Source organism: Petromyzon marinus, assembly GCF_048934315.1.
Source record: "Petromyzon marinus isolate PM22_M1 ecotype Great Lakes invasive population chromosome 78 unlocalized genomic scaffold, UKy_Petmar_22M1.pri1.0 chr78_unloc.1, whole genome shotgun sequence".
Taxonomy (NCBI): Eukaryota; Metazoa; Chordata; class Hyperoartia; order Petromyzontiformes; family Petromyzontidae; genus Petromyzon; species Petromyzon marinus.
In genome coordinates, this window is record NW_027422625.1 from 598,111 (window position 1) to 623,570 (window position 25,460).

General features: G+C 50.4%; 2 protein-coding genes across 2 annotated transcripts; both read left to right on the forward strand.

Moving 5' to 3' along the window:
- The first annotated feature begins 196 nt into the window (after window positions 1–196).
- On the forward strand, window positions 197–5,065 carry LOC142908264 (mucin-6-like). The gene is made up of 6 exons (XM_076058742.1): window positions 197–525; window positions 1,879–2,008; window positions 2,417–2,466; window positions 2,592–2,621; window positions 3,441–3,544; window positions 4,502–5,065. The coding sequence occupies exons 2-6, from the start codon at window positions 1,905–1,907 to the stop codon at window positions 4,649–4,651; spliced, it is 438 nt and encodes a 145-aa protein (XP_075914857.1). The 5' UTR covers window positions 197–525; window positions 1,879–1,904; the 3' UTR covers window positions 4,652–5,065.
- A 2,976-nt stretch (window positions 5,066–8,041) lies between these two features.
- LOC142908262 (mucin-5AC-like) lies at window positions 8,042–24,336 on the forward strand. The gene is made up of 6 exons (XM_076058740.1): window positions 8,042–8,795; window positions 10,841–11,866; window positions 19,173–19,298; window positions 21,037–21,163; window positions 22,633–22,670; window positions 23,136–24,336. Exons 3-6 carry the CDS (start codon window positions 19,211–19,213, stop codon window positions 23,678–23,680), a joined length of 798 nt encoding a protein of 265 aa, XP_075914855.1. The 5' UTR covers window positions 8,042–8,795; window positions 10,841–11,866; window positions 19,173–19,210; the 3' UTR covers window positions 23,681–24,336.
- The last annotated feature ends 1,124 nt before the right edge of the window (window positions 24,337–25,460 follow it).

Here is a 25,460-nt window from a genome sequence, read left to right on the forward strand (position 1 = left end):
TTTAAATGTACATTCTGGGTGACTACCTGCATAATCGATGTCATAATGCTGAATATTTACAATGTGGAATACAGAGGGCAGAATGCCAGAACTTTTTATTGTGCTGTACTTCCATGCTTCCCCGTCCATGATTCCCACACTCACACTAAAAAAAATGATGAAGCGCGGTCAAACAATCCCACAAACCCAGACAACGTGGGGAGGCTTTAATTGAACAGTGGATTGGCAAAGCTGTACATTATTTTGGAACACTTCCCAGTAACTCATTTGAGATGCAGATTAAAAGTATCGTCTGAAGGTTGTTTACAACATTTTACAAGGAGTTATTGAGAATGCATGAGCAATCTTCATTCTGTCAACATCCATCCCTTGCTTTTCTTTCATAGTGACACCGAAACCCCCGGTTGAGGAAAAGCCAACAAAGCCAGCTCCTGAAGAGAGTGGCCCTCCTCCTCAAGAACCAACTGGATCGAAGGACAAGACACCCCCACCTCCAACCTCCAGCAACAAGGAGCCAGAACCAAGGTCCTATATTAGGCAGGGTCCTATATTATCATCACATTCATATTATGCTCGTTTACCCACTGCTTTGTAACCTGCCCGACAGACTTAACTCATTGACACTGCTAGGTAGTTGGGTGGGCCAGAGGGGGGGGTGGTTGCCGTGGGTCGGATTTCACAAACTCGCTCCATTGTTTAAAATTAGATTTTCTGTATCGACACAAGCACTGCTTCCCCCCAATGTTCCGTTTGGAATTGATAAACGCTACCATACTGCCTCTACTTGACTACTGTGACATCGTGTATAAATCAGCCCCAAGTACTGTACTGAAGAAGCTTGACTCAATTTGTCACACGGCCTTAAGATTTACATTGAACTGCCCATATTAGTCTCACCACTGTGATATCTACATTGGGTCAAACATAACATCTCTTAATGTTCGACGGCTTGTGCACCAGATCTTAATTATTCACGATGTACTTACAAAAAAATCCGCAGACTACCTTCTGGATCTCCTCTCTGTTTCAAAGAACAAATTTGACCTCAGGTCTTCGCTCATATACCAGCTTCAAATTCCCTATTGCCGTACAAAAACTGGAGGAAGGGCCTTTGCTATTGATGTCCCCAGGGTCTGGAATGCTATTGCCAATAAACTGCAACTTGAATCGCTACCAATGAGATCTTCTCTCAAAACTGCTCTAGAGGAGTTGTACACCCCTAGCTGCCACTGCTATTCATTGGCGTAAAATGAAATAAAATGTTTTTGCTCCCAATGACGCAGTAAAGTATTATCTGTATTTTGATTTAGCGTGCTGATCTTAAAGGTGCATTGAAAAATTTGATACTCCAACTGATGCTTCTGTTGTTGTGGAGTAACTCATGCAGCCAGCTATGGCTCTAGGATTTGGTGTTACATGTTATTTATGTAGTTTATTGTAAAAATCCGGTCACAGTCCCTATGATCACTGTTACGTTGCAATTATGGCTTTATTTTTCGTGATTTCGAAAAGTTTTTGGGTTTGGACATGTTTGTTTTTGTTGTAGTACGGAGTTAGACTGATGGCCTTAATCTAAGTTGTCTTGTGGTTGTTGTTGTTGTTTGACTTGCATCCCACTGGGATTTTTTGCACACAGCGTTGGTGTACGGTGCTTTTCTCAGGAATATTTTTGCTGTTTTTTTTCATGGATTTTCTGTTTGCACAGTCACACATAGTCACTTTAAGATGTTTTTATTGTTCGTTGTGGTTGCACCCGATTCAAGAGCCGAATGGCTCACAGGGCTATACCAAAATAAAGAAACTGAAACTGAGCCTCTACATTGGCACCGCTCTTTGGCCCTCCTCCTCTGACCTTCTCCCTCTCTCTGTAACCCACAGGCTGCGTGTGTGCAGAGGGGACTTTCATGGACCACGAGGGAGAGTGTGTTCCGGGCATCGAGTGCCCATGCTACACAGGTCACGACATTGTCCCGCCTGGGAAATTCTACTGGGTCGGCGATCTAGCCTGGTATGAATGGTCGCCTTCATGGGCCTTTTCCACTGCCGCATCTGAGCCGAGCCAGAGCAGAGTGACCCTTCGCGGTATAGGTGGGATTTTTTTCCCCCCACTGGCCGTTAGCAAGTGCCGAGCTATAGCTGAAACATCTGCCAAGCAGGGCCAGGGGCCTGGGCAAATGATGCCTTTGTGGCGGCGTGACATTCAATAAATAACACGTGCAAATGACGCGACATCGCCGCGCCATTTGCATGTGCCTTGGCTTGCTCTAAGGATTGTCCTTACCAACAATTTAAATAATCGATTTCTGGCTTTTTTTTCTAGCCGGGCCATGTCACTTTCCCAGGGAGGGGAGGGGGGGGGTGAATTAGTACACATGAGAGCTTTAACCACGCCAATGTTGATGTGTCTCCTTGGCAGTGCTTGCGAGTACGGAGTTCTCAGGTGCGAAAACCCCATCACCATGCTCGGTGAGTCCTGCAGCGCCAATCCCCCCCCCCACCACCAACACCACAAACGATACCATTGACCACACTGCCACCACGCGAGGTTCTCACCGATGTCTGGCGCTCTCTGTATCCCCGCGTGACCGCAGGCGGAAGAATGCGACGTGAAAGCCCCCTCCGTAAGTTTGCCTGCCCTCACAGACCGCATCAACCACCACCACCACGGCTCACAACTCACTCGCTCACTTGTTAACTTTCTCACTCACTCACTCAACCAACTCGTTCGCTCGCTTACTAATTCAAAGACAAAAAAGACCCCCCACATAGCCTTAATGTGCTGTTGTTGGGTAAGTACTGTCAGCAAGGCCAGCACAGCTGAGTCGACCTAGGAGAGGCCCAGGACCGATTCAGATATTCACCAGCGTTATTGGTCGTGAGCGGGAATCAAACTCGGGTCGCCGGGTCCATAGCGCAGCACGCTAACCGCCACACTGCCGCTCTCCCCGCACTCACCACCCAACTCAGCCACCCACCCACTCACCACACTGCAGGTCACGTCCACTTCTCTGTCCGCTTCTTCCCTCGCACCGCTCAACAGTAGAATTACCTCCCTCCCGGGCAACCTCGGCCCATCTCAACGAACAGAATTAAATCACGAACACCTTTGGCAATCGCACCGTTTCTCATGGTGCCAGGAGGGTCTGTCCCATGGCCTCCTGCCGGCGGGTAGCGTTCAACACACCTCACATGATGGCCTTAACGTGCACATAGCCTGGCACAAGCGCCATGGTGATGTCACCGCCACTTAGTGGCAAATAGCGGCTGTTGTCGTTGTGATGCTAATCGAGTAATTTGCGGTCAATTTTTTTGTGTTCAAAATTGGCAAATTTGTGTTTTTGACGTGCCCAGCGTGCGCATTGGCCTGCTACTCTTTTCGCGAATGGCGGCACGGGATATTTTGTATTTGACGTCCTCCATGGTGAAATGTCATTGGGCAGAGGTCGAAAATGCCCTCCAACTCCTGGTCGATGGCAGCGCCCTGAGAGGCAGGAGCCACGCGAAGGCCTGCGAGAGGACCTGCCAGACCATCAACTTGCCCTGCGTGAGTACACTCGACCCCCCCTTAGACACAGCCCACGGGGTTGGCTTTCACCCACCACTCAGAGGGTTCTGTTCTATGCTCTCTTGTATGATCGCAGCAGCAGCAGTAGCAGCATCAGCAATATGATTCAGCAGTTAAATAGCCAATGTCTGAGGGCTGCTGGCCACGACAAGAGGGCTTAAGAGGATAAAGTTAGCGTCGCTTTGCTACTCTTCTTTAGAAATAGCGCAGACCAAAGTGGCTTACTACCTGTTCCATGCCACTCGGGTAGCTTTGTCCTTTGCCCATGTCATGCATTGAGCATGGGGACATAAAGTATTAAACCGTGGGATATGAATTCAGACTTTAGCAAATGTCCTTTACTGGCTTTTAAGCTATTTGGTCTGTGCTTAGCAACAGTGATAATCGTATGCTTCAGGGCACAAGCTTTTTGACCTGTGTGATGGTGGTGGTTGAACACAGTATGGACGGGACGAAACGGTTAGTGTCCAGTAGAGATAGAGTCTTCAACACGGGCGAGTGAAGCTCACGGGAACGAGTAACCACGGTAGTAGTAGCGATAGAAGAGCGACCAGCAGGCGACTGACTGCCGGTGAGCAATCAGGAGCTGACTGGAGTGAATCGGCGAGTGCCGGAGCATCGATCGCCCCCCGTGACAACTGATTCACTCCGAATTCTCTCTGCTGCAGCAGTGAGGCAGTCACTGGGCACTCCACTACAGCCACGACATCAGCAGGGGAAAACCTTAGCCGAAAAGTGTCCTTCGTGCGACAGTGATAATTGCTCGGCGTTAAAGACGGACTTTGACATGGAGAGGAAAAAGCGACCTTCTTCGATGCCCTCATGGCCAGACTAGTAGCACAGGCATTGCGCGATGGATGGCTCGGAGCGAAAGGCGAATCCCCGGCTTCTTACTCTTCCTCTGTTGTTTGCCCCACTTCTCGGCCTCCGTCTTAGCCGCCGTGCGAATCGGACTGCCCATGCGGGGATGGATTCATCCCAGACGACAACGGCAACTGTATCCCGCCGGAGGATTGCCCGTGCCGGCACCACGGCATTGTCTATGGCAAGGGGGATACAATCAAGGTGGACTGCAACGTGTGGTGAGCAAGTGGGGGCTTAGCGCGGCGCGGCTGTCCCGAGCCTGGTGGCTGCGCGTTAAGATGGCTACCGCTTTGTGTGGGGGGGGGGGGGGAAAGACAACAGCATTTCTTCACCTGCATAGGTTTAGGACGCAGAAACTTGAATTACGGCGCGTCTTCCGACAAGACTCCGAGCACGTTTGGACATGGTCCAGTTTCCAGTGTCATTTTGGCGCAGCGAGCTTTTGTATAATTATTAAGTGCGTTGGTGAATTTTGTACCGTTTAAACCCCGTTGAATGTGGCTGATAAGGAGGAAAAATACACACGGGCAAGCGACGCGTCTACTGTTTCTGCCATTTATGGGAGAATTAAAGGTATCCGATTTGCGAGGATGGGGTTTTCCAGGAGCGCATCCGTGACATTGTGAAAGCAGCCGGGACCGGCCTGTCACGTCATATCCGAGTGGCGCGGAAGCCACCTACTTTTGAGTCTCCTTAGACTTGACCAAATACCTGTTGGGATATAAAAAATGTTGTTATTCCGAGAGAAAATATTGGGCTAAGGGGTTTGAAGGGCTCGCCGCCCCCTCCCTTTGAGACGTCGCGCGCGTGCGTGGGTGCAGCACGTGCGGCAGCGGCGCGTGGAGCTGCAACTCGGCCGAGCGCCCTGGCACGTGCCGCATGTACGGGGATGGCCACTACGTCACCTTCGACGGCAAGAGGTTCGTCTTCGACGGAAACTGCGACTCCAGCATCGTGCAGGTGGGCACCAGAACGGACGCGCCTTGCTCACGCACGCCACGGACTGACGTCGGGCGAGTGAATTCATTAATTCATAATGAATCCGTAACAATAATTTGTGACTATCAGGCGCCTTTCACGATAAAATCTCAAGGCGCCACGCACAAAGAAGAATAAGCATGAACCGGGGGGGGGGGGGGGGTGTGAAGGGCAGAAGAAGAGCCAGAGGATCAAAGTGCATGAGAGGAAACTGGTTTTTGGTCTGGACTTACAAACATCGACATTTCTACATGTGTGTTGAACTTCTTTCGCACCGTACTTAGCCAACCGTGCTAATCGGAGGTGCGGGGTAAGGACAACAAACTAAACACAACAAGCAGTTCAAAAGAAATGTAATATAGTGGTGTAGCGTATAGTAGTGTATAGTGTAGCGTATAGTGGTGTAGTGTATAGTAGTGTTTAGTAGTGTAGTGTATAGTAGTGTAGTGTATAGTGTAGTGTATTACATAGTGTAAAGTGTAGTATAGTGGTGTAGTGTATAGTAGTGTATAGTGTAGTGTATAGTAGTGTTTAGTGTAGTGTATTGTAGTGTAGTGTATAGTAGTGTAGTGTTTAGTAGTGTATAGTGTAGTGTATAGTAGTGTCGTGTATAGTGGTGTAGTGTATAGTAGTGTAGTGTATAGTAGTGTAGTATATAGTGTAGTGTATAGTAGTGTAGTATATAGTGTAGTGTAGTACATAGCGTAAAGTGTAGTATGGTGGTGTAGTGTATAGTAGTGTTTAGTGTAGTGTATAGTAATGTAGTGTTTAGTAGTGTAGTGTATAGTAGTGTAGTGTATCATGTAGTCTATAGTAGTGTAGTATATAGTGTAGTACATAGTGTAAAGTGTAGTATAGTAGTGTATTGTATAGCAGTGTTAAGTGTAGTGAATAGTAGTCTAGTGTTTAGTAGTGTATAGTAGTGAGTGTATAGTGTAGTGTTTAGTAGTGTAGTGTATAGTAGTGTAGTGTATAGTAGTGTAGTATATAGTGTAGTGTAGTATTTAGTGTAGTATATAGTGTAGTGTAGTACATAGTGTAAAGTGTAGTATATAGTGTAGTGTATAGTAGTGTAGTATATAGTGTAGTGTAGTACACAGTGTAAAGTGTAGTATGTAGTGTAGTATATAGTGTAGTGTAGTACACAGTCTAAAGTGTAGTATGTAGTGTAGTATATAGTGTAGTGTAGTACATAGTCTAAAGTGTAGTATAGTAAAAAATTTATTTAAAGCTTTCGTGACTGCAGGGATTCATATTCTTGGTTCTTTCGGTAAAGTCACATAGAAGGGAAACAATACAACAATAAAACTATAAAATAGTACAATTCTCACGACGTTTCGACTGCAACACAAGCAATCATCAACAGGTGTGAAACCCACAGCAAGAAAATTTGAAAAAAGTGGCGTTTTTTCTTTCAAATTTTCTTGCTGTGGTTTTGACACCTAATGATGATTGCTTGTGTTGCAGTCGAAACGTCGTGAGAATTTTATTATTTTATACTTTTATTATTTTATTATTTCCCTTCTACGTGACTTTACCGAAAGAACCAAGAATATGTAGTACAGTGGTGCAGTGTATAGCAGTGTTAAGTGTAGTGTATAGTAGTGTAGTGTTTAGTAGTGGAGTGTATAGTGTAGTGTATAGTAGTGTAGTATATAGTGTAGTGTAGTATGTAGTGTAAAGTGTAGTATGTAGTGTAGTATATAGTGTAGTGTAGTACATAGTGTAAAGTGTAGTATGTAGTGTAGTATATAGTGTAGTGTAGTACATAGTGTAAAGTGTAGTATGTAGTGTAGTGTATAGTGTAAAGTGTAGTATAGTAGTGTAGTGTATAGCAGTGTAGTACAGTAGTGGATAGTGTAGTATATAGTGTAGTATGTAGTGTAGTATACTAGTGTAGTGTATAATAGTATAAGGCAGTGTGTAGTGGTAGTATAAGGTAGTGTATAGTGTAGTGGTGTATAGTAGTGTATAGTAGTGTAGTGTATAGTAGTGTATAGTAGTGTATAGTGTAGTGTGTAGTGTAGTGTATAGTAGTGTAGAGTAATGTTTACTGTATAGTATAGTATGTAGTGTATAGTGTAGTGTATAGTGGTGTATAGTAATGTATAGTGTAGTGTATAGTGTAGTGTATAGTGTAGTGTCTAGTATAGTGTGTAGTGTAGTGTATAGTGGTGTATAGTGTAGTGTATAGTATAGTGTGTAGTGTAGCGTATAGTGGTGTATAGTAATGTTTACTGTATAGTGTATAGTACACTATACACTTTACAGCAGGCAGCGCCACAACTGGGTGGGGGAGAATGATCGCACATAATGGACGGATTTACCTATGGACGAACGGAGGGATGCACGACGATTGGATGGATGGATCACCTAATTGCGCTCGCTTTGTGCCGACCAGGACTACTGCTCCACAGCCGAGGGCAACTTTCAGATCATCACCGGCAAGGACTGCAGCGCTGTGGACTCGAGCTGCTTCAAGGCGATCCGCTTCTACATCAAGGTGAAGTCAAGAGCCACTCCAATGGCTGGCTGACCGCGCTGCGACGCGGGCTGGGTTAAGCGCGAGCTTTCCAAGCGCTGTGAGTTGATGAGCTTGCGCGTCTCGGTGTACGCGCGAGTCGATTGGTTTCTTCGATAAGTCTATGCTGTTCTAGATTTGAAGCTTTCGTGACTGCAAGGATCCATACTCTTTGGTTCTATTCGGTAAAGTCACGTAGGTAAAAAATAAAACAACAAAAATCACGACGTTTCGGCCACAAAACAAGCGGCCTTCATCACCTGATGAAGGCCGCTTGTGATGAAGGCTGCTTGTGTTGTGGCGAAACGTCGTGATTTTTGTTGTTTTATTTTTTACCTACGTGACTTTACCGAATAGAACCAAAGAGTAAGTCTTTGCTGGCTCTTTGTTCTTGGCATAGCAATTGAGTGTGCAAACGAGGGAGTGCAAAAGTTCGCGGTATCCACGGGCCAGGGGAGGTCCAGGAAGTTTAGACGACAGGTTCCCTCACCCCCATCGCCAGTTTAGTTTATTCCCTGGCATCAGGGTCCATGCCGAATGTGCTTGGCCACTGGGGTCTTTCTGTCGTCTCCCTCCCTCTTCAAACTTTCCCTCCCCTCACCTCCCTCTGTAACCCCCCCCTCACCTCCCTCCGTCTTCTCCCTCCCTCTCTCCCTTCCTCGTCCACTACAGGATTACAACGTGGAGGTTCACATGGTGGCCGGGGAGGTGATGGTGGTGCCCGTGGCCGGAGAGATCCCGGCGATGGTGGATGACCTGACCATCCACTCGGTGGGGCTCTACCGCATCGTGCAGACCGGCATCGGCATCATGGTCATGTGGGACCGGCGCACGAGCATCTTCGTCAAGGTCGACTCCAAGTACAAGGTCAGCGTCGCGGTGGTGGTGTTGGTGGTGATTTTGGTGGTGGTTGGTGGTGATGGTGCTGGAGGTGGTGGTGGCGTCATGGTCACGTGGGACCAGCGCACAAGCTTCTTCGTCACAGGTCGACTCCAAGTACACGGTCAGGGCCAAAGCCAAGGTGGTGCAATGTACAGGAGATAGAAATGGACGGTGGTTGCTATGCTGCTGCTGGACGTGGCTGCCTCCCCCGCGGTGTGATCAAGCTCCGTGGAGGCAGCAGCGAGGGTTCGGCGGATCACCACACAGATGTTGCGAATATCCCTTCCCCTAGGATGCGGCGTTGAGGAGGATCCACACCCTGGCTCGCCAAGAGTTGGCAGTGGAGCACGTGGATTAATAGCCATCTGTTTCGATCTGCATGGGGTAGTGGTGTTGTTGTTGTTGCCCTCTCGGGCACATGGGTTGTCTTTGTGTATATGTGTATAAGCACTTAATAATTAGCTGAAAAACATTAACACATCGAGGTCCGTAGGGCTTGGGCAGCTGTTGGCACCGGGATCATTTTCCTACTTCCTTTCCCACTCGTCTACTATTAATCGCGTGTCCGAGTTGTTCTGTCTTTTCAACGGGGAGAGCGAAACCTGTGCGTGTAGAATAATACTAATTATTCCGCTTATTATTGTTAGATGGAGGTGAGCGAGAGATTATAAGCCAGTCTCCAGACCTTAATCCCATAGAAAATCTGTGGAGGGAGCTGAAGGTTCGAGTTGCCAAACGTCAGCCTCGAAACCTTAATGACTTGGAGAAGATCTGCAAGGAGGAGTGGGACATAATCCCTCCGGAGATGTGTGCAAACCTGTTGGCCAACTACAAGAAACGTCTGACCTCTGTGATTGCCAACAAGGGTTTTGCCACCAAGTACTAAGTCATGTTTTGCAGAGGGGTCAAATACTTATTTCCCTCATTAAAATGCAAATCAATTTATAACATTTTTGACATGCGTTTTTCTGGATTTTGGTGTTGTTATTCTGTCTCTCACTGTTCAAATAAACCTAACTTTTAAATTATAGACTGATCATTTCTTTGTCAGTGGGCAAACGTACAACATCAGCAGGGGATCATATACTATTTTCCCTCACTGTATTTTTTTAATAAAAAAACCCACACTTTTATCCTACTCAAATGATTATTCAGACTTCTCCAAAGAGTCTTAATCAGCATATAGATCCCAGATGGATTATGGAGGCCGAGTTGTCACCTCCCAACCAGAGATTTGCAATCTTTCGATTGCGAGCCACTCGCTCAACTGCCGAGCCAACTGCCCGGACAAAGAGAGGTGTTAGGGACAAAGAGAATTGTGGAGCACTGCAAATGGTTGCTTATAACCATGCCGACGGAACGGCCTCTTAGAGGGGAGTTCTAGAAAGTCCTACACCGGCGAGATGTCCCGGAAGAGATCGGAGCTGCGTACTTTACTCTTCCACATGCGCATGAACTGCCGATCTTAGATTCATACCTGTCAACACCTTATTAGTGCCCTACCTTATTACAGACCAATTCAGACCTTATTGGTCATCCCGTGCCCCTTATAAATCTCTCAACGTTCATCCTACAAAGTCCCATCACACTACTATAGTATACTGCTACACTATTATACTACTACATTACTACTACACTACTATACTACTTTAGTATGCTGCTATACTACTACTACACTATTATGCTAAACTACTATACTACTACACTACGATAGTAAATGCTGAAAACATATGGCAACACCTAAAAAAAGTTATGTCATACAAGAATGCCCAAAATGAAGTTATTTTAAATTATGATGTTTGGTGATTTTCCGACATTTATGAAAATCTGCACCCTCCCTCCCCACCGGAAGCCACCGGATAATTATAATCATTAGATTAGGATCAAACGAGTTCAAGTTGATACAGTTTCTCTCGCGAATCCGAGGGGGTCACCCCCTTTGGGCTGCCCGGGAGTCGTAAACTCTCGGCTTCGTTTCGCTCACGGCTCGGTGCCACCCCGCTCCCGACCCCCCCCACACCCCACCCCAGAGCACCCTGTGCGGCCTCTGCGGCAACTACAATGGGCGCGACAGCGACGACTTGACAGCGGCTGACGGCTCCACGGCCGCGTCCGTGCTGGCGTTCGGCAACAGTTGGAGGATAAAGGAGAGCTGCGCCGCCATGACAGAGGCGGCGGAGCCTTGCCAGCAGAATCCGCACCGCCAAGCGTGGGCGCTGCGCCAGTGTTACGTCCTCGCCAGTGACGTCTTCAGCTCATGCCACGACCCACTACCCGTGGGTCGTCGATGGTCCACGATGAGAAGGCATGAGGAGCAAGTGGAGGGGTCAATGATATAAATAGACACCCAAATATATGACCACAGAGCTTAGGCAATTGTTGACACTGGTTCTGGCTGCCTTCCTGCTTGTCTGTGGTTTCCCCGTGGCCATGGTAGTGTGCACCATACAACTATATGGTTTTTTTTGGGCTAGATCGTGTGAATATAAATGTGTCGTTAAATCCGCCACCACCCGACACAGCCACAATTATATTTCGATTTAAAGCTTTCGTGACTGCAGGGATTCATCTTCTGGGTTCTTTCGGTAAAGTCACGTAGAATGGAGATAAAATAATAATGAAAAAATAATAACAGAATAAATTCTCACGACGTTTCGGCCACAACACAAGTAGCCTTCCTCAGGTGAAGAAACAGGACTGTCCGGAAGACAGCGCTGTCTTCCGGAGAGTCCCGTTTCTTCACCTGACGTGGTGACGTCACCGCCACTTAGTGGTGAACGGCGGTTGTTGTTGTTTTGTGGACGTCCTCGACACCCGACGTGGCTGCGCCTCTCCCTTGTCTTTCTGTCGGCGACTGATCGCGGATTTCCAATATCACCTCGCTCCCCTTGTCCTGACCCAGGTGGACCATGCGCCGTTCCTGGAGGCGTGCATTCGCGACTTGTGCGCATGCGATGGCGGCGACTGCGAGTGCTTCTGCACTGCGGTGGCTGCGTACGCCCAGGTCTGCAACGAGGCCGGCGTGTGCATCAAGTGGAGGACTCCCGACCGCTGCCGTGAGTGGAATGCATGTGACAGGGGGAGGGGGGGGGGCGGTAGGTGGTCACGGTCGCTCCACTCACCGGCCTGCTCGTTTGTCCTCTTTGCTCCTCAAACCCGGCCGCTCGGCCTCGGGCAATGAACGGTTTGCTCAGCCGCTCAGCGCATCTCCCACGGCGCCGTTGTCCCGACACGACGGTTCGTGTGAGAGGGAGCGACTTCCCAGCAAATGCGGACTGACCGACCGGGGGCTTTGGGTTGCCGAAGCGAGGATGATAATGATGATGATGGCCACGATGACAGCGACCATTTAAAAAAATCACCGCATGTGTTTTCACAGGAGATTAGAACCCCACTTAACGAGCACCCCTGTTCACGACTAATCACTTAACCACGGGCCTCCATAGAGCCAAATGTGTAGCATATAGTAGTGTTGTGTATAGTGTAGTATATAGTAGTGTTGTGTATAGTGTAGTATATAGTAGTTTAGTGGATAACAGTGTAGTATATAGTAGTGTAGTGTATAGTAGTGTAGTGTACACTGCTATATAGTCTAGTGTCTTTAAAAAATCCTCACACCGACACGGAGTAATAAGTCACCTGCTTACACTTTATTTCTGCTGTCTCGCGCCAGTTGTAGGCACTCCTATATCTCTTTTCTTTACGGTCACATACACTTGACTTCTCCCCACTCTTGTCTATTCTGCACCCCACCTATCTTGCACTCAGCAGCTCTGCTATCAGCGGTTCCACACTCAGCGACTCTGCACTCAGCGTCTCCGCACTCAGCGTCTCCGCACTCAGCGACTCTGCACACAGCGACTCCGCACTCAGCGTCTCCGCACTCAGCAACTCTGCACTCAGCGACTTTGCACTCAGCGACTCTACACACAGAGACTCTGCACTCAGCGACTCTGCACACAGCGACTCCACACTCAGCGTCTTCACACTCAGCGACTCTGCACACAGCGACTCCACACACAGCGACTCCACACACAGCGACTCTGCACACAGCGACTCCACACACAGCGACTCTGCACACAGGGACTCCGCACTCAGAGACTCCGCACACGGCGACTCTGCACACAGCGACTCCACACACAGCGACTCTGCACACAGCGACTCCACACACAGCGACTCCGCACACAGCGACTCCGCACACAGCGACTCTGCACACAGCGACTCCACACTCAGACACTCAGCACACAGCGACTCCACACTCAGCGACTCCGCACTCAGCGACTCTGCACTCAGAGACTTCGCATTCAGAGACTCCGCACTCAGCGACTCCGCACTCAGCGACTCTGCACTCAGAGACTTCGCATTCAGAGACTCCGCACTCAGAGACTCCGCACTCAGAGACTCCGCACTCAGAGACTCTGCACACAGCTACTCCACACACAGCGACTCCACACACAGCGACTCTGCACACAGCGACTCCACACTCAGACACTCAGCACACAGCGAATCCACACTCAGCGACTCCGCACTCAGCGACTCTGCACTCAGAGACTTCGCATTCAGAGACTCCGCACTCAGCGACTCCGCACTCAGCGTCTCCGCACTCAGCGACTCTGCACTCAGCGACTTTGCACTCAGCGACTCTACACACAGAGACTCTGCACTCAGCGACTCTGCACACAGCGACTCCACACTCAGCGTCTTCACACTCAGTGACTCTGCACACAGCGACTCCACACACAGCGACTCCACACACAGCGACTCTGCACACAGCGACTCCACACACAGCGACTCTGCACACAGGGACTCCGCACTCAGAGACTCCGCACACGGCGACTCTGCACACAGCGACTCCACACACAGCGACTCTGCACACAGCGACTCCACACACAGCGACTCCGCACACAGCGACTCCGCACACAGCGACTCTGCACACAGCGACTCCACACTCAGACACTCAGCACACAGCGACTCCACACTCAGCGACTCCGCACTCAGCGACTCTGCACTCAGAGACTTCGCATTCAGAGACTCCGCACTCAGAGACTCCGCACTCAGAGACTCCGCACTCAGAGACTCTGCACACAGCTACTCCACACACAGCGACTCCGCACACAGCGACTCTGCACACAGCGACTCCACACTCAGACACTCAGCACACAGCGAATCCACACTCAGCGACTCCGCACTCAGCGACTCTGCACTCAGAGACTTCGCATTCAGAGACTCCGCACTCAGAGACTCTGCACTCAGAGACTCCGCACTCAGAGACTCTGCACACAGCTACTCCACACACAGCGACTCCGCACACAGCGACTCTGCACACAGCGACTCCACACTCAGACACTCAGCACACAGCGAATCCACACTCAGCGACTCTGCACTCAGAGACTTCGCATTCAGAGACTCCGCACTCAGAGACTCCGCACTCAGAGACTCCGCACTCAGAGACTCTGCACACAGCGACTCCACACACAGCGACTCCGCACACAGCGACTCTGCACACAGCGACTCCACACTCAGACACTCAGCACACAGCGACTCCACACTCAGCGACTCCGCACTCAGCGACTCTGCACTCAAAGACTTCGCATTCAGAGACTCCGCACTCAGAGACTCCGCACTCAGCGACTCCGCACACAGCGACTCCACACTCAGCGTCTTCACACACAGCGACTCTGCACACAGCGACTCCACACTCAGCGACTCCGCACTCAGCGACTCGGCACTCAGAGACTTCGCATTCAGAGACTCCGCACTCAAAGACTCCACACTCAGAGACTCCACACTCAGCTTCTTCACACTCAGCGACTCTGCACACAGCGACTCCACACTCAGAGACTCTGCACACAGCGATTCCGCACACAGCGACTCCACACTCAGCGATTCCGCACTCAGCGACTCTGCATTCAGAGACTCCACACACAGCGACTCCGCACTCAGACACTCTGCACACAGCGACTCCACACTCAGCGACTCCGCACTCAGCGACTCTGCACTCAGAGACTTCGCATTCAGAGACTCCGCACTCAGAGACTCCGCACTCAGCGACTCCGCACTCAGCGACTCCGCACACAGCGACTCCACACTCAGCGTCTTCACACTCAGCGACTCTGCACACAGCGACTCCACACTCAGCGACTCCACACACAGCGACTCTGCACACAGCGACTCCGCACACAGCGACTCCGCACACAGCGACTCCGCACTCAGCGACTCCGCACTCAGCGACTCTGCACACAGCGACTCCACACTCAGACACTCAGCACACAGCGAATCCACACTCAGCGACTCCGCACTCAGCGACTCTGCACTCAGAGACTTCGCATTCAGAGACTCCGCACTCAGCGACTCCGCACTCAGCGTCTCCGCACTCAGCGACTCTGCACTCAGCGACTTTGCACTCAGCGACTCTACACACAGAGACTCTGCACTCAGCGACTCTGCACACAGCGACTCCACACTCAGCGTCTTCACACTCAGTGACTCTGCACACAGCGACTCCACACACAGCGACTCCACACACAGCGACTCTGCACACAGCGACTCCACACACAGCGACTCTGCACACAGGGACTCCGCACTCAGAGACTCCGCACACGGCGACTCTGCACACAGCGACTCCACACACAGCGACTCTGCACACAGCGACTCCACACACAGCGACTCCGCACACAGCGACTCCGCACACAGCGACTCTGCACACAGCGACTCCACACTCAGACACTCAGCACACAGCGACTCCACACTCAGCGACTCCGCACTCAGCGACTCTGCACTCAGAGACTTCGCATTCAGAGACTCCGCACTCAGAGACTCCGCACTCAGAGACTCCGCACTCAGAGACTCTGCACACAGCTACTCCACACACAGCGACTCCGCACACAGCGACTCTGCACACAGCGACTCCACACTCAGACACTCAGCACACAGCGAATCCACACTCAGCGACTCTGCACTCAGAGACTTCGCATTCAGAGACTCCGCACTCAGAGACTCCGCACTCAGAGACTCCGCACTCAGAGACTCTGCACACAGCGACTCCACACACAGCGACTCCGCACACAGCGACTCTGCACACAGCGACTCCACACTCAGACACTCAGCACACAGCGACTCCACACTCAGCGACTCCGCACTCAGCGACTCTGCACTCAAAGACTTCGCATTCAGAGACTCCGCACTCAGAGACTCCGCACTCAGCGACTCCGCACACAGCGACTCCACACTCAGCGTCTTCACACACAGCGACTCTGCACACAGCGACTCCACACTCAGCGACTCCGCACTCAGCGACTCGGCACTCAGAGACTTCGCATTCAGAGACTCCGCACTCAAAGACTCCACACTCAGAGACTCCACACTCAGCTTCTTCACACTCAGCGACTCTGCACACAGCGACTCCACACTCAGAGACTCTGCACACAGCGATTCCGCACACAGCGACTCCACACTCAGCGATTCCGCACTCAGCGACTCTGCACTCAGAGACTCCACACACAGCGACTCCGCACTCAGACACTCTGCACACAGCGACTCCACACTCAGCGACTCCGCACTCAGCGACTCTGCACTCAGAGACTTCGCATTCAGAGACTCCGCACTCAGAGACTCCGCACTCAGCGACTCCGCACTCAGCGACTCCGCACACAGCGACTCCACACTCAGCGTCTTCACACTCAGCGACTCTGCACACAGCGACTCCACACTCAGCGACTCCACACACAGCGACTCTGCACACAGCGACTCCGCACACAGCGACTCCGCACACAGCGACTCCGCACTCAGCGACTCCGCACTCAGCGACTCTGCACTCAGAGACTTCGCATTCAGCGACTCCGCACTCAGAGACTCCGCACTCAGCGACTCCGCACACAGCGACTCCACACTCAGCGTCTTCACACTCAGCGACTCTGCACACAGCGACTCTGCACACAGCGACTCCACACTCAGAGACTCCGCAAACAGCGTCTTCACACTCAGCGTCTTCACACTCAGCGACTCTGCACACAGCGACTCTGCACACAGCGACTCCACACTCAGAGACTCCGCAAACAGCGTCTTCACACTCAGCGACTCTGCACACAGCGACTCCACACTCAGCGACTCCACACACAGCGACTCTGCACCAGGCGACTCCACACTCAGCGACTCCGCACTCAGCGACTCTGCACTCAGAGACTTCGCATTCAGAGACTCCGCACTCAGAGACTCCGCACTCAGCGACTCCGCACACAGCGACTCCACACTCAGCGTCTTCACACACAGCGACTCTGCACACAGCGACTCCACACTCAGCGACTCCGCACTCAGCGACTCTGCACTCAGAGACTTCGCATTCAGAGACTCCGTACTCAGAGACTCCGCACTCAGAGACTCTGCACTCAGCTTCTTCACACTCAGCGACTCCGCACTCAGAGACTCCGCACTCAGAGACTCTGCACACAGCGACTCTGCACACAGCGACTCCACACTCAGAGACTCTGCACACAGCGACTCCGCACACAGCGACTCCACACTCAGCGATTCCGCACTCAGCGACTCTGCACTCAGAGACTCCACACACAGCGACTCCGCACTCAGACACTCTGCACACAGCGACTCCACACTCAGCGACTCCGCACTCAGCGACTCTGCACTCAGAGACTTCGCATTCAGAGACTCCGCACTCAGAGATTCCACACTCAGAGACTCTGCACTCAGAGACTCCACACTCAGAGACTCCGCACTCAGCGACTCCGCACTCAGCGACTCTGCACACAGCGACTCCACACTCAGCGTCTTCACACTCAGCGACTCTGCACACAGCGACTCCACACTCAGCGTCTTCACACTCAGCGACTCTGCACACAGCGACTCCGCACTCAGAGACTCTGCACACAGCGACTCTGCACACAGCGACTCCACACTCAGAGACTCCGCAAACAGCGTCTTCACACTCAGCGACTCTGCACACAGCGACTCCACACTCAGCGACTCCACACACAGCAACTCTGCACACAGCGACTCCGCACACAGCGACTCCGCACACAGCGACTCCGCACTCAGCGACTCCGCACTCAGCGACTCTGCACTCAGAGACTTCGCATTCAGCGACTCCGCACTCAGCGACTCCGCACACAGTGACTCCACACTCAGTGTCTTCACACTCAGCGACTCTGCACACACCGACTCCGCACTCAGAAACTCTGCACACAGCGACTCTGCACACAGCGACTCTGCACACAGCGACTCCACACTCAGAGACTCCGCAAACAGCGTCTTCACACTCAGCGACTCTGCACACAGCGACTCTGCACTCAGCGACTTCACACACAGAGACTCTACATTCAGCGACTCCGCACTCACCGACTCCACACACAGCGACTCTGCACACAGCGACTCCACACTCAGAGACTCTGCACACAGCGACTCCACACACAGAGACTTCGCACACAGAGACTCCGCACTCAGACACTCTGCACACAGCAACTCTGCTCTCAGCGACTCAGCACTTGCCCTAGAAGTCTGTTAAGGCGATACTGGGGGATCTTTGTCTTTTTGTACGTGAAGTCTAGGTCTAGCCAAATGCACGGTAAACATTCGGAAGTGACTGCTTTCTGTTAACAATGAATATTAAAATCAACAATTGGATACAGTTTATGTTCCATTAGTTTAATTATGGGCAGTGTTAGGGTAGATATTCGATCAAATGAAAGAATCATAAGAAGTGCAGAGCGTATGTACTGCGATACGACATGGGTAGTGATAGAAAACGGACAACAGCACGATACAGCACTGAGTGCAAACCGTAGGGGAGGCACAACTATTTCCAGATGTGGGATTTCATCGTGATTTTCGGGGAAAATGGTTCAGTTTCCGACATACGGAAAATTCGGATTGTGGATATTGCTCAGGAACCTAACCCTTCCGTAACCCGGGGACTTGCCTGTATTTACTATACTCGCTTAACGACCAAATCACTTAATGACCGGTTTTGTTGAACCAAATGCCGTCGTTAAGAGGGTGTCTACCGTATAGTCCACACCACCGATTAGCACGATTGGCTACGTACGGTGGGAAAGAAGTTCAACAAACACACACACACACATAGCCTGACGGTGTGTTTTTCGGGTCGTTCCACGTTTTGCTCCGGACGATTTTCCCGACATTTTGCTTCGCGCGCTACGAGCTTCTCTAGCAGATGAAATTCCTGAAGAAACCCCTAGCGCGCAGTGAGAAACGTTGGATGTCGTGCCGAGCTAGTGGTGCAACCCTTCAGGCATCGCGGAGATCGATGCCAATGATGAGTTTCTTATGATGTTACCTCTGTTAATCCCTCTCCCCTCCGCGCGACGCACCCCCCCCCCCCCCCACCTTCAGCCGTCTTCTGCGACTTCTACAACGAGGAATCGGAATGCATGTGGCACTGCAATCCATGCAGTTCCCTTCCCAGCACCTGCAGCCACCTCCAGAAACTGAACCAAGGTTCCCTGCCTCCCATCGAAGGTTTGTTTTGACTGCATCATCACTATCAACTCATTAGCATCATAATAATCGTTCTTGTCGTCATCATTGTCATCGTCGTCATCATCGTCATCGTCAGTATCAACATCCTCTGAATGCATACGTTTGTCCACCTCCTCTGATCTGCTGACCCTGAGTGCAACCTTACAAAACGCTCCATTATTGTGATAGTTGTGGTGGCAGTGGTGGTGCCAGTACTGATGGCATTGGTTGCCAATGTTAATAGCGGTAGTGGTGGTGTTAGTGGTTGGCTGCGTTAGCTGGGTTATGTAGCCTGCATGCTAAGCCACCACATGCCCAAGGAGCATCTGTTTGGCCAGATATATGGGACTAAACGGGCATGGCACAGGCTAGAGAAAAGATGGACTCATGTGGAGCCGAAGGATGTGGAGCTGATTGGACTTACCGACAACTGGTACGAGCAGCGGCAGGTCACTGCTCCATGCTCGCCGATTACCAAAATCGAATCGACCCAAACGACCCAAACTGCTGCCCTTTGTGCCAAGCAACGCCAGAAGACGTCTCCCATTTTCTCAGTTGCCTAAAACACGGACCAAAAATTAAATAGATTGATCTCTGGCTAAACCCTTCGAAAGTGGCGACACGACGCCACCTATAAACAGAAAGTGCGAGGAAAACAACAACAGCAGCAGCAGTGTCAAGATCGGCCCCTGTGGGAGGCGCGAGAAGGACGCTCCTTGGGAGTTGGCGGCAGTCGTCCTCCAGCAATAAAGGAGGGCAGAGGAGCGACGCTCACAACAACAAGCAGCTAAAACGCAGAACAGTGGCGCAGTGGGAAGCACAGTTGGTGCATCTGCCACTCATCCCAGTCATTCAACCCGTGGCACCTGGGTCTGTTCCGTGACCTCCTGCCAGTGGGCCTTCGCCACTTCACGTGACCTCAAAGTGCACTTTGGGGCCATCCATAAATGACGTCGCGCGATTTTGGACGATTTTTTTTAACACCCCCCCCCCCCCCCACCTTAGTCACACGGCGTCACAAAAAGTCAGACCCCCCCTCAAATATGACGTCACAAAGCTCTGCCCCCCCACCCCCCACAAAAATAAAACATGCTTCAAATCGCTTTAAACTATTGTCATTGTAGTGCGTATTTAATGTGATGCTGCACTCTGATGTTGTAGGAGAAAACATTGCTTAAAAAGTCTATTTAATTAAGTTGGGCATTTTGACGTGACGTCATATTTCTAACCCCCCCCCCGTCACACATCGTCACAAATGTCTGACCCCCCCCCCAGGTGCGTGACGTCATTTATGGATGGCCCCTTAGCATGGCACAAGTGCCGTGGTGATGTAACCGCCACTAGTGGTGAATGGCGGTTGGTGTTAGTCTTAGTAGTGACGGTAGTCCTGGTGTTGGTGCGAGCTATGGGGCCGTCCATAAATGACGTCACGATGTGTGACGGGGGGGGGGGGGTTTGAGAAATGTGACGTCACATAAAAATGCGCAACTTGAAATAAATATAGAATTGTTATAACAACACTCCTACAACATCAGAATGCAGAACTTTGTAACGTCATATTTGAGGGGGGGGGGGTCTGACTTTTTGTGACGCCGTGTGACAAGGGGGTAGGGGGGTCAAAAATCGTCCAAAATCGCGTGATGTCATTTATGGATGGCCCCTTGGTCTTAGTAGTGACGGTAGTCCTGGTGTTGGTGCGAGCCGTAGGGATAACGATTCACCGCTATTCTTGCTGCAGGCTGCTACCCGCACTGCCCGCCAGACGCGCAATACTGCGTGCCAAAAACCAACTGCAGCTGCTTTGTTGAGGATGACGTCATCCTGGCCAGGCAGCAGATCCACATCGTCAAGACTTGCCAAATCTGGTGAGATCCCTCTGCTTTCACCCACATTGACACCGCGTGCTGAAGGATCAACATCGCGTCCATTTGACATGTTTCGTCTGTCCCGAATGCACGGATGCTGCCGTGGTGCGATGGGTTAGCACGGTGGCTAGGAGATGTTGACTGCCTCGCCTGTTATGCAGGAGGTCGTGGGTTCGATCCCGACCCTGACGCTTTTATATTTGGAGTTTGCGTGTCTCTCTCCTCGTGGTCACGTTGATTTTTCCCCGGGGTCCTCCGGTTTTTCCCTCCACATTAAGGAACACGCATTTAGAGGATTTGGCTGATATATATTGACACGTGATAAGCCACTTTGTTGGGTTCTCACTTGTGGGCAAGGTGGCTTCTAAGAAAAAGAGCTGAATAGGTACAGTGAGCCTTACCTGGTAAAATAAGAAAAAATAATTATCATTGTTTATATTAGAATTATTTCATTAAGCCTGTCTTCGCCAGACACAAGTTTTCAATAAATATAAAAATGAACCTGATGTTTTTGTTTTACAATTTTTATCTACGATCAGACACTAACACCTACTAAAAAAATTAGGTATTTTCCGCAAAAAAACACAAATGTGTTGACAACTTGATTCAACTTCTTATATTTAAAGACGTACCCATCAGAAATCGCTCAATTTAAAGATTACGCTCTTTTTTTTATTAGAAAGAACACAAAAAAATGAACTTTATATTCTATGAGGGGAAGCTCCTATCTTTTACCGTTTTGGAATTATTCAGATTTGAACATCATAACATGTGTTATTTTTTCATTCAAAACCACTTGAATCCGAAATGTCTCAAAAACAATAAAAGATAGAATTTTATTGCTGTTTAACGTTCTATCAAAAGAAAAAAACCCGCAATGTTATATTTTGAATGGTTTCTGCTGAATGACACGAACAAACATGTTTATTGAGTGCTTAAAATAGAGATTTGGGGGCCTTAAAATAAAAAAAATCTCGAATATTCAGATTGTTTCTCCTGCTATTTGTGTCATAAAAGTTTACTGGGTAGCACATTTCAGCTTCCTACCTTGTCGGAAAGTACACTAGAGGTTTTTGATACATACAGGTTAAATATCTTTATTTATGTAGATAGTTTATATTATGATAATTTACAGTCCTGTTACAACGTAGGTCACAAGGTAAATCCCCAATCGCGGCAATTGCAACACAAAAGATAAACTGAAAACATTCGGTCGGAACATTGCTTGCGTGATAATTTAAGCTGCATGCAGCAGCAGACGGCATGAGTATGCGCACTGGTGATTGAAAAGCCATCGGTTTGTGCGGAATTACTGAACCTCTTCCACTGGACACCGACGGCCATCCATGTGCTCTGCTTGAGTGCTCGTTCTCTCCAGTATCACATTCACTTTGAACATTATTTTATAAATACAACGGCATGTGCCTGTATAATTGCCCTTGTTGTGTGTCTTCTCTGTGTGACTGCAGCACATGCGACAATGCTGAGCTGCTTTGCGAAATACCAGGTACCCAAGGACAGCCATTCCTTCATGTCAGGGACAGGGGGGAACCTTTTCTTTAAGATGGCCTGTGACATGCCCAGGCACGATGGGAAGACCGAGGCTATGGTCACCTTTTGTTGTCTCAAAATCACCTTTTTGCATACGTGTCATTAGCTGATATTATTGCGATCTCTTTCATAATACGTAGCCACCCTCGAATGAATTGCATAACCAGTGCGATTAAACCAACATTGGTGTACTGCTGCGGCGTAATGCTTGGCATACTGGGCTTGCAATCCAGAGGCTGCCAGTTTGATTCAATCTCCCAGCGCAGAAGTTGAAAATATGGTGAAGGTTTCTCAAACCCCCCCTCGCCTCTGTCCACCCAGCAGTGTGTTAGCAGTGGAATGAGCAATCAATTGCTCAAAAGCCAGTTATTACACCCCCCCCCCCCCGACCCCATAACGCTCACTAATATTTTATATCCAGATGGATGCTGTTACCACGAACAACTGTACGAGCTGGGCGCCTTCATATCAAGAGAATTAGACCCCGATCAGTACTGCGCGACCACCAAAACTTGCTTGCAACTCGGGGAGGTGGAAGACTCCGTGGAGTGCGGGATAACTCCCATCGACGTGAACAACGCCACCACCACCACTACCGCCGTACCGCCGCTCCCAACCGAGCCACCCATCGTCGGCTCGAGCACAGCTGTGCCCGACGTGGCTTCGATGCAACCGCCCAAGGGACGTTCGACCACGGTGGGCGCTCCGGTTGAAGGTGCCACCGTGCAGCAGCCAACAGCGACGACGAGCGTGAGTCAAGTGCCCTGCTCAGGAAGCTGGTCTGAGTGGTACAGCGAACATTCTCCGGACGCCGACAACGATGGCGACGAGGAGTCGTACCAGAAGGTCACAGCCTCGGGGAAAGTTGTCTGCGCACCGGGATTCTTGGTGGAAAACATCGACTGCCTTGCGGACAAATACCCGAACACACCATTGGGAGGAGTTGGGCCAGGCAATCACTTGTAACAAGGACGTGGGGTTGAAATGCTCACACACGGATCAGACCATGCCATTCTGCTACAACTACAAGGGCAGGTTTTGCTGCTCGCTGATTTCGCCAGCAACCACTGCTCCTCTGTCAACAGCACCGACATCCCCAGTGCCAGATGAAGGTAACTTATGCTTTGATGGTGGGTTTCAGGATGGAAATTTATTGGTGTAATTCCCCCCCCCCCCCAGTTTATCCTGATTTTACTATTGGTGACACGTCAGAAGACGAATGGAACTCTGGCAGAGAAGTTCAGTCCTTGTTTGAAAACAGCCCACAAAAACGGATATTATAAAGCGACCTCACAAATCCCTTGAAGCTATTTCTAAGGTCCACACACATTACACACCTTAACCTCCGACTCGCTCTGCTAATGAGAGTGAGGTAATTTGCATGGTAGTCAACCTGACATTTTTTATCTCACAGCTGGAATTGAGCTAAATCAAGTGCATAAATCATTGGTGACCAGTCAATAAATGAATTGCACTTGAGGACCATATACATATCCACAGGCAGCTGACTGGAATCGAACCCAGGTGAACAGTGGTACCAACTCAACGCTGTGACCTCTGTGCCATCACTCCTGGGGCGGAGGGATTAAGTCGTATAAAGAAAAAACATGGAGAATGCAAAATTGTCTATTCTTGTTTCTTAAAGTAATTGGTTTGCTTGCTTAAATGTTTGCGATTATGTGAGCACCAAGTCACAAACCCTGAACGCTGGTTTTAATCTACTATGTTAATGAAGACGTTTATCTGTATGTGTCTGTGTGTATCTGTCTGTATCTGTGTGTATCTGTCTGTATCTGTGTGTATCTGTGTGTGTCTGTGTGTGGCTGTGTGTGTATCTATGTGTATCTATATGTGTCTGTGTGTATCTGTGTGTGTCTGTGTGTATCTGTGTGTATCTGTATGTATATGTGTGTGTCTGTGTATCTGTGTGTGTCTGTGTGTGTGTCTGTGTGTATCTGTATGTATCTGTGTATGTATCTGTGTGTAATTGACATGGGGAGAGAGAGACACGGGGGGAGAGAGACACGGGGAGAGACACGGGGAGAGAGAGACACGGGGAGAGACACGGGGAGAGAGAGACACGGGGAGAGAGAGACACGGGGAGAGAGAGACACGGGGAGAGAGAGACACGGGGAGAGAGAGACACGGGGATAGAGAGACACGGGGAGAGAGAGACACGGGGAGAGAGAGACACGGGGAGAGAGAGACACGGGGAGAGAGAGACTCTGGGAGAGATAGACACGGGGAGAGAGAGACACGGGGAGAGAGAGACACGGGGAGAGAGAGACACGGGGAGAGAGAGAGAGAGACGGGGAGAGAGAGAGACGGGGAGAGAGAGACACGGGGAGAGAGAGAGACACGGGGAGAGAGAGAGACACGGGGAGAGACACGGGGAGAGAGAGACACGGGGAGAGATAGACACGGGGAGAGAGAGACACGGGGAGAGAGAGAGACACGGGGAGAGAGAGAGACACGGGGAGAGAGAGAGACACGGGGAGAGGGGAAGGTGCTCTACTCCTACATGGTCCGGTTCCACCAACACGACACCCTGAGGAGCCACAAGGACCATGCCTGGAGGAAAGCCCTGCCCTGCGTCTCTCCGGAGAGGCCTCGCTGGAGGCAACTCCACTGCAGACCGACGTACAACCGCATCGGCGACCTCAGCTGGAGCATCGCCCACGGCACCGTCACCACCAACTTCTCCCTGGCGCGCTTCACCGACACGTCCCCGGAGTGCCGGTTCTGC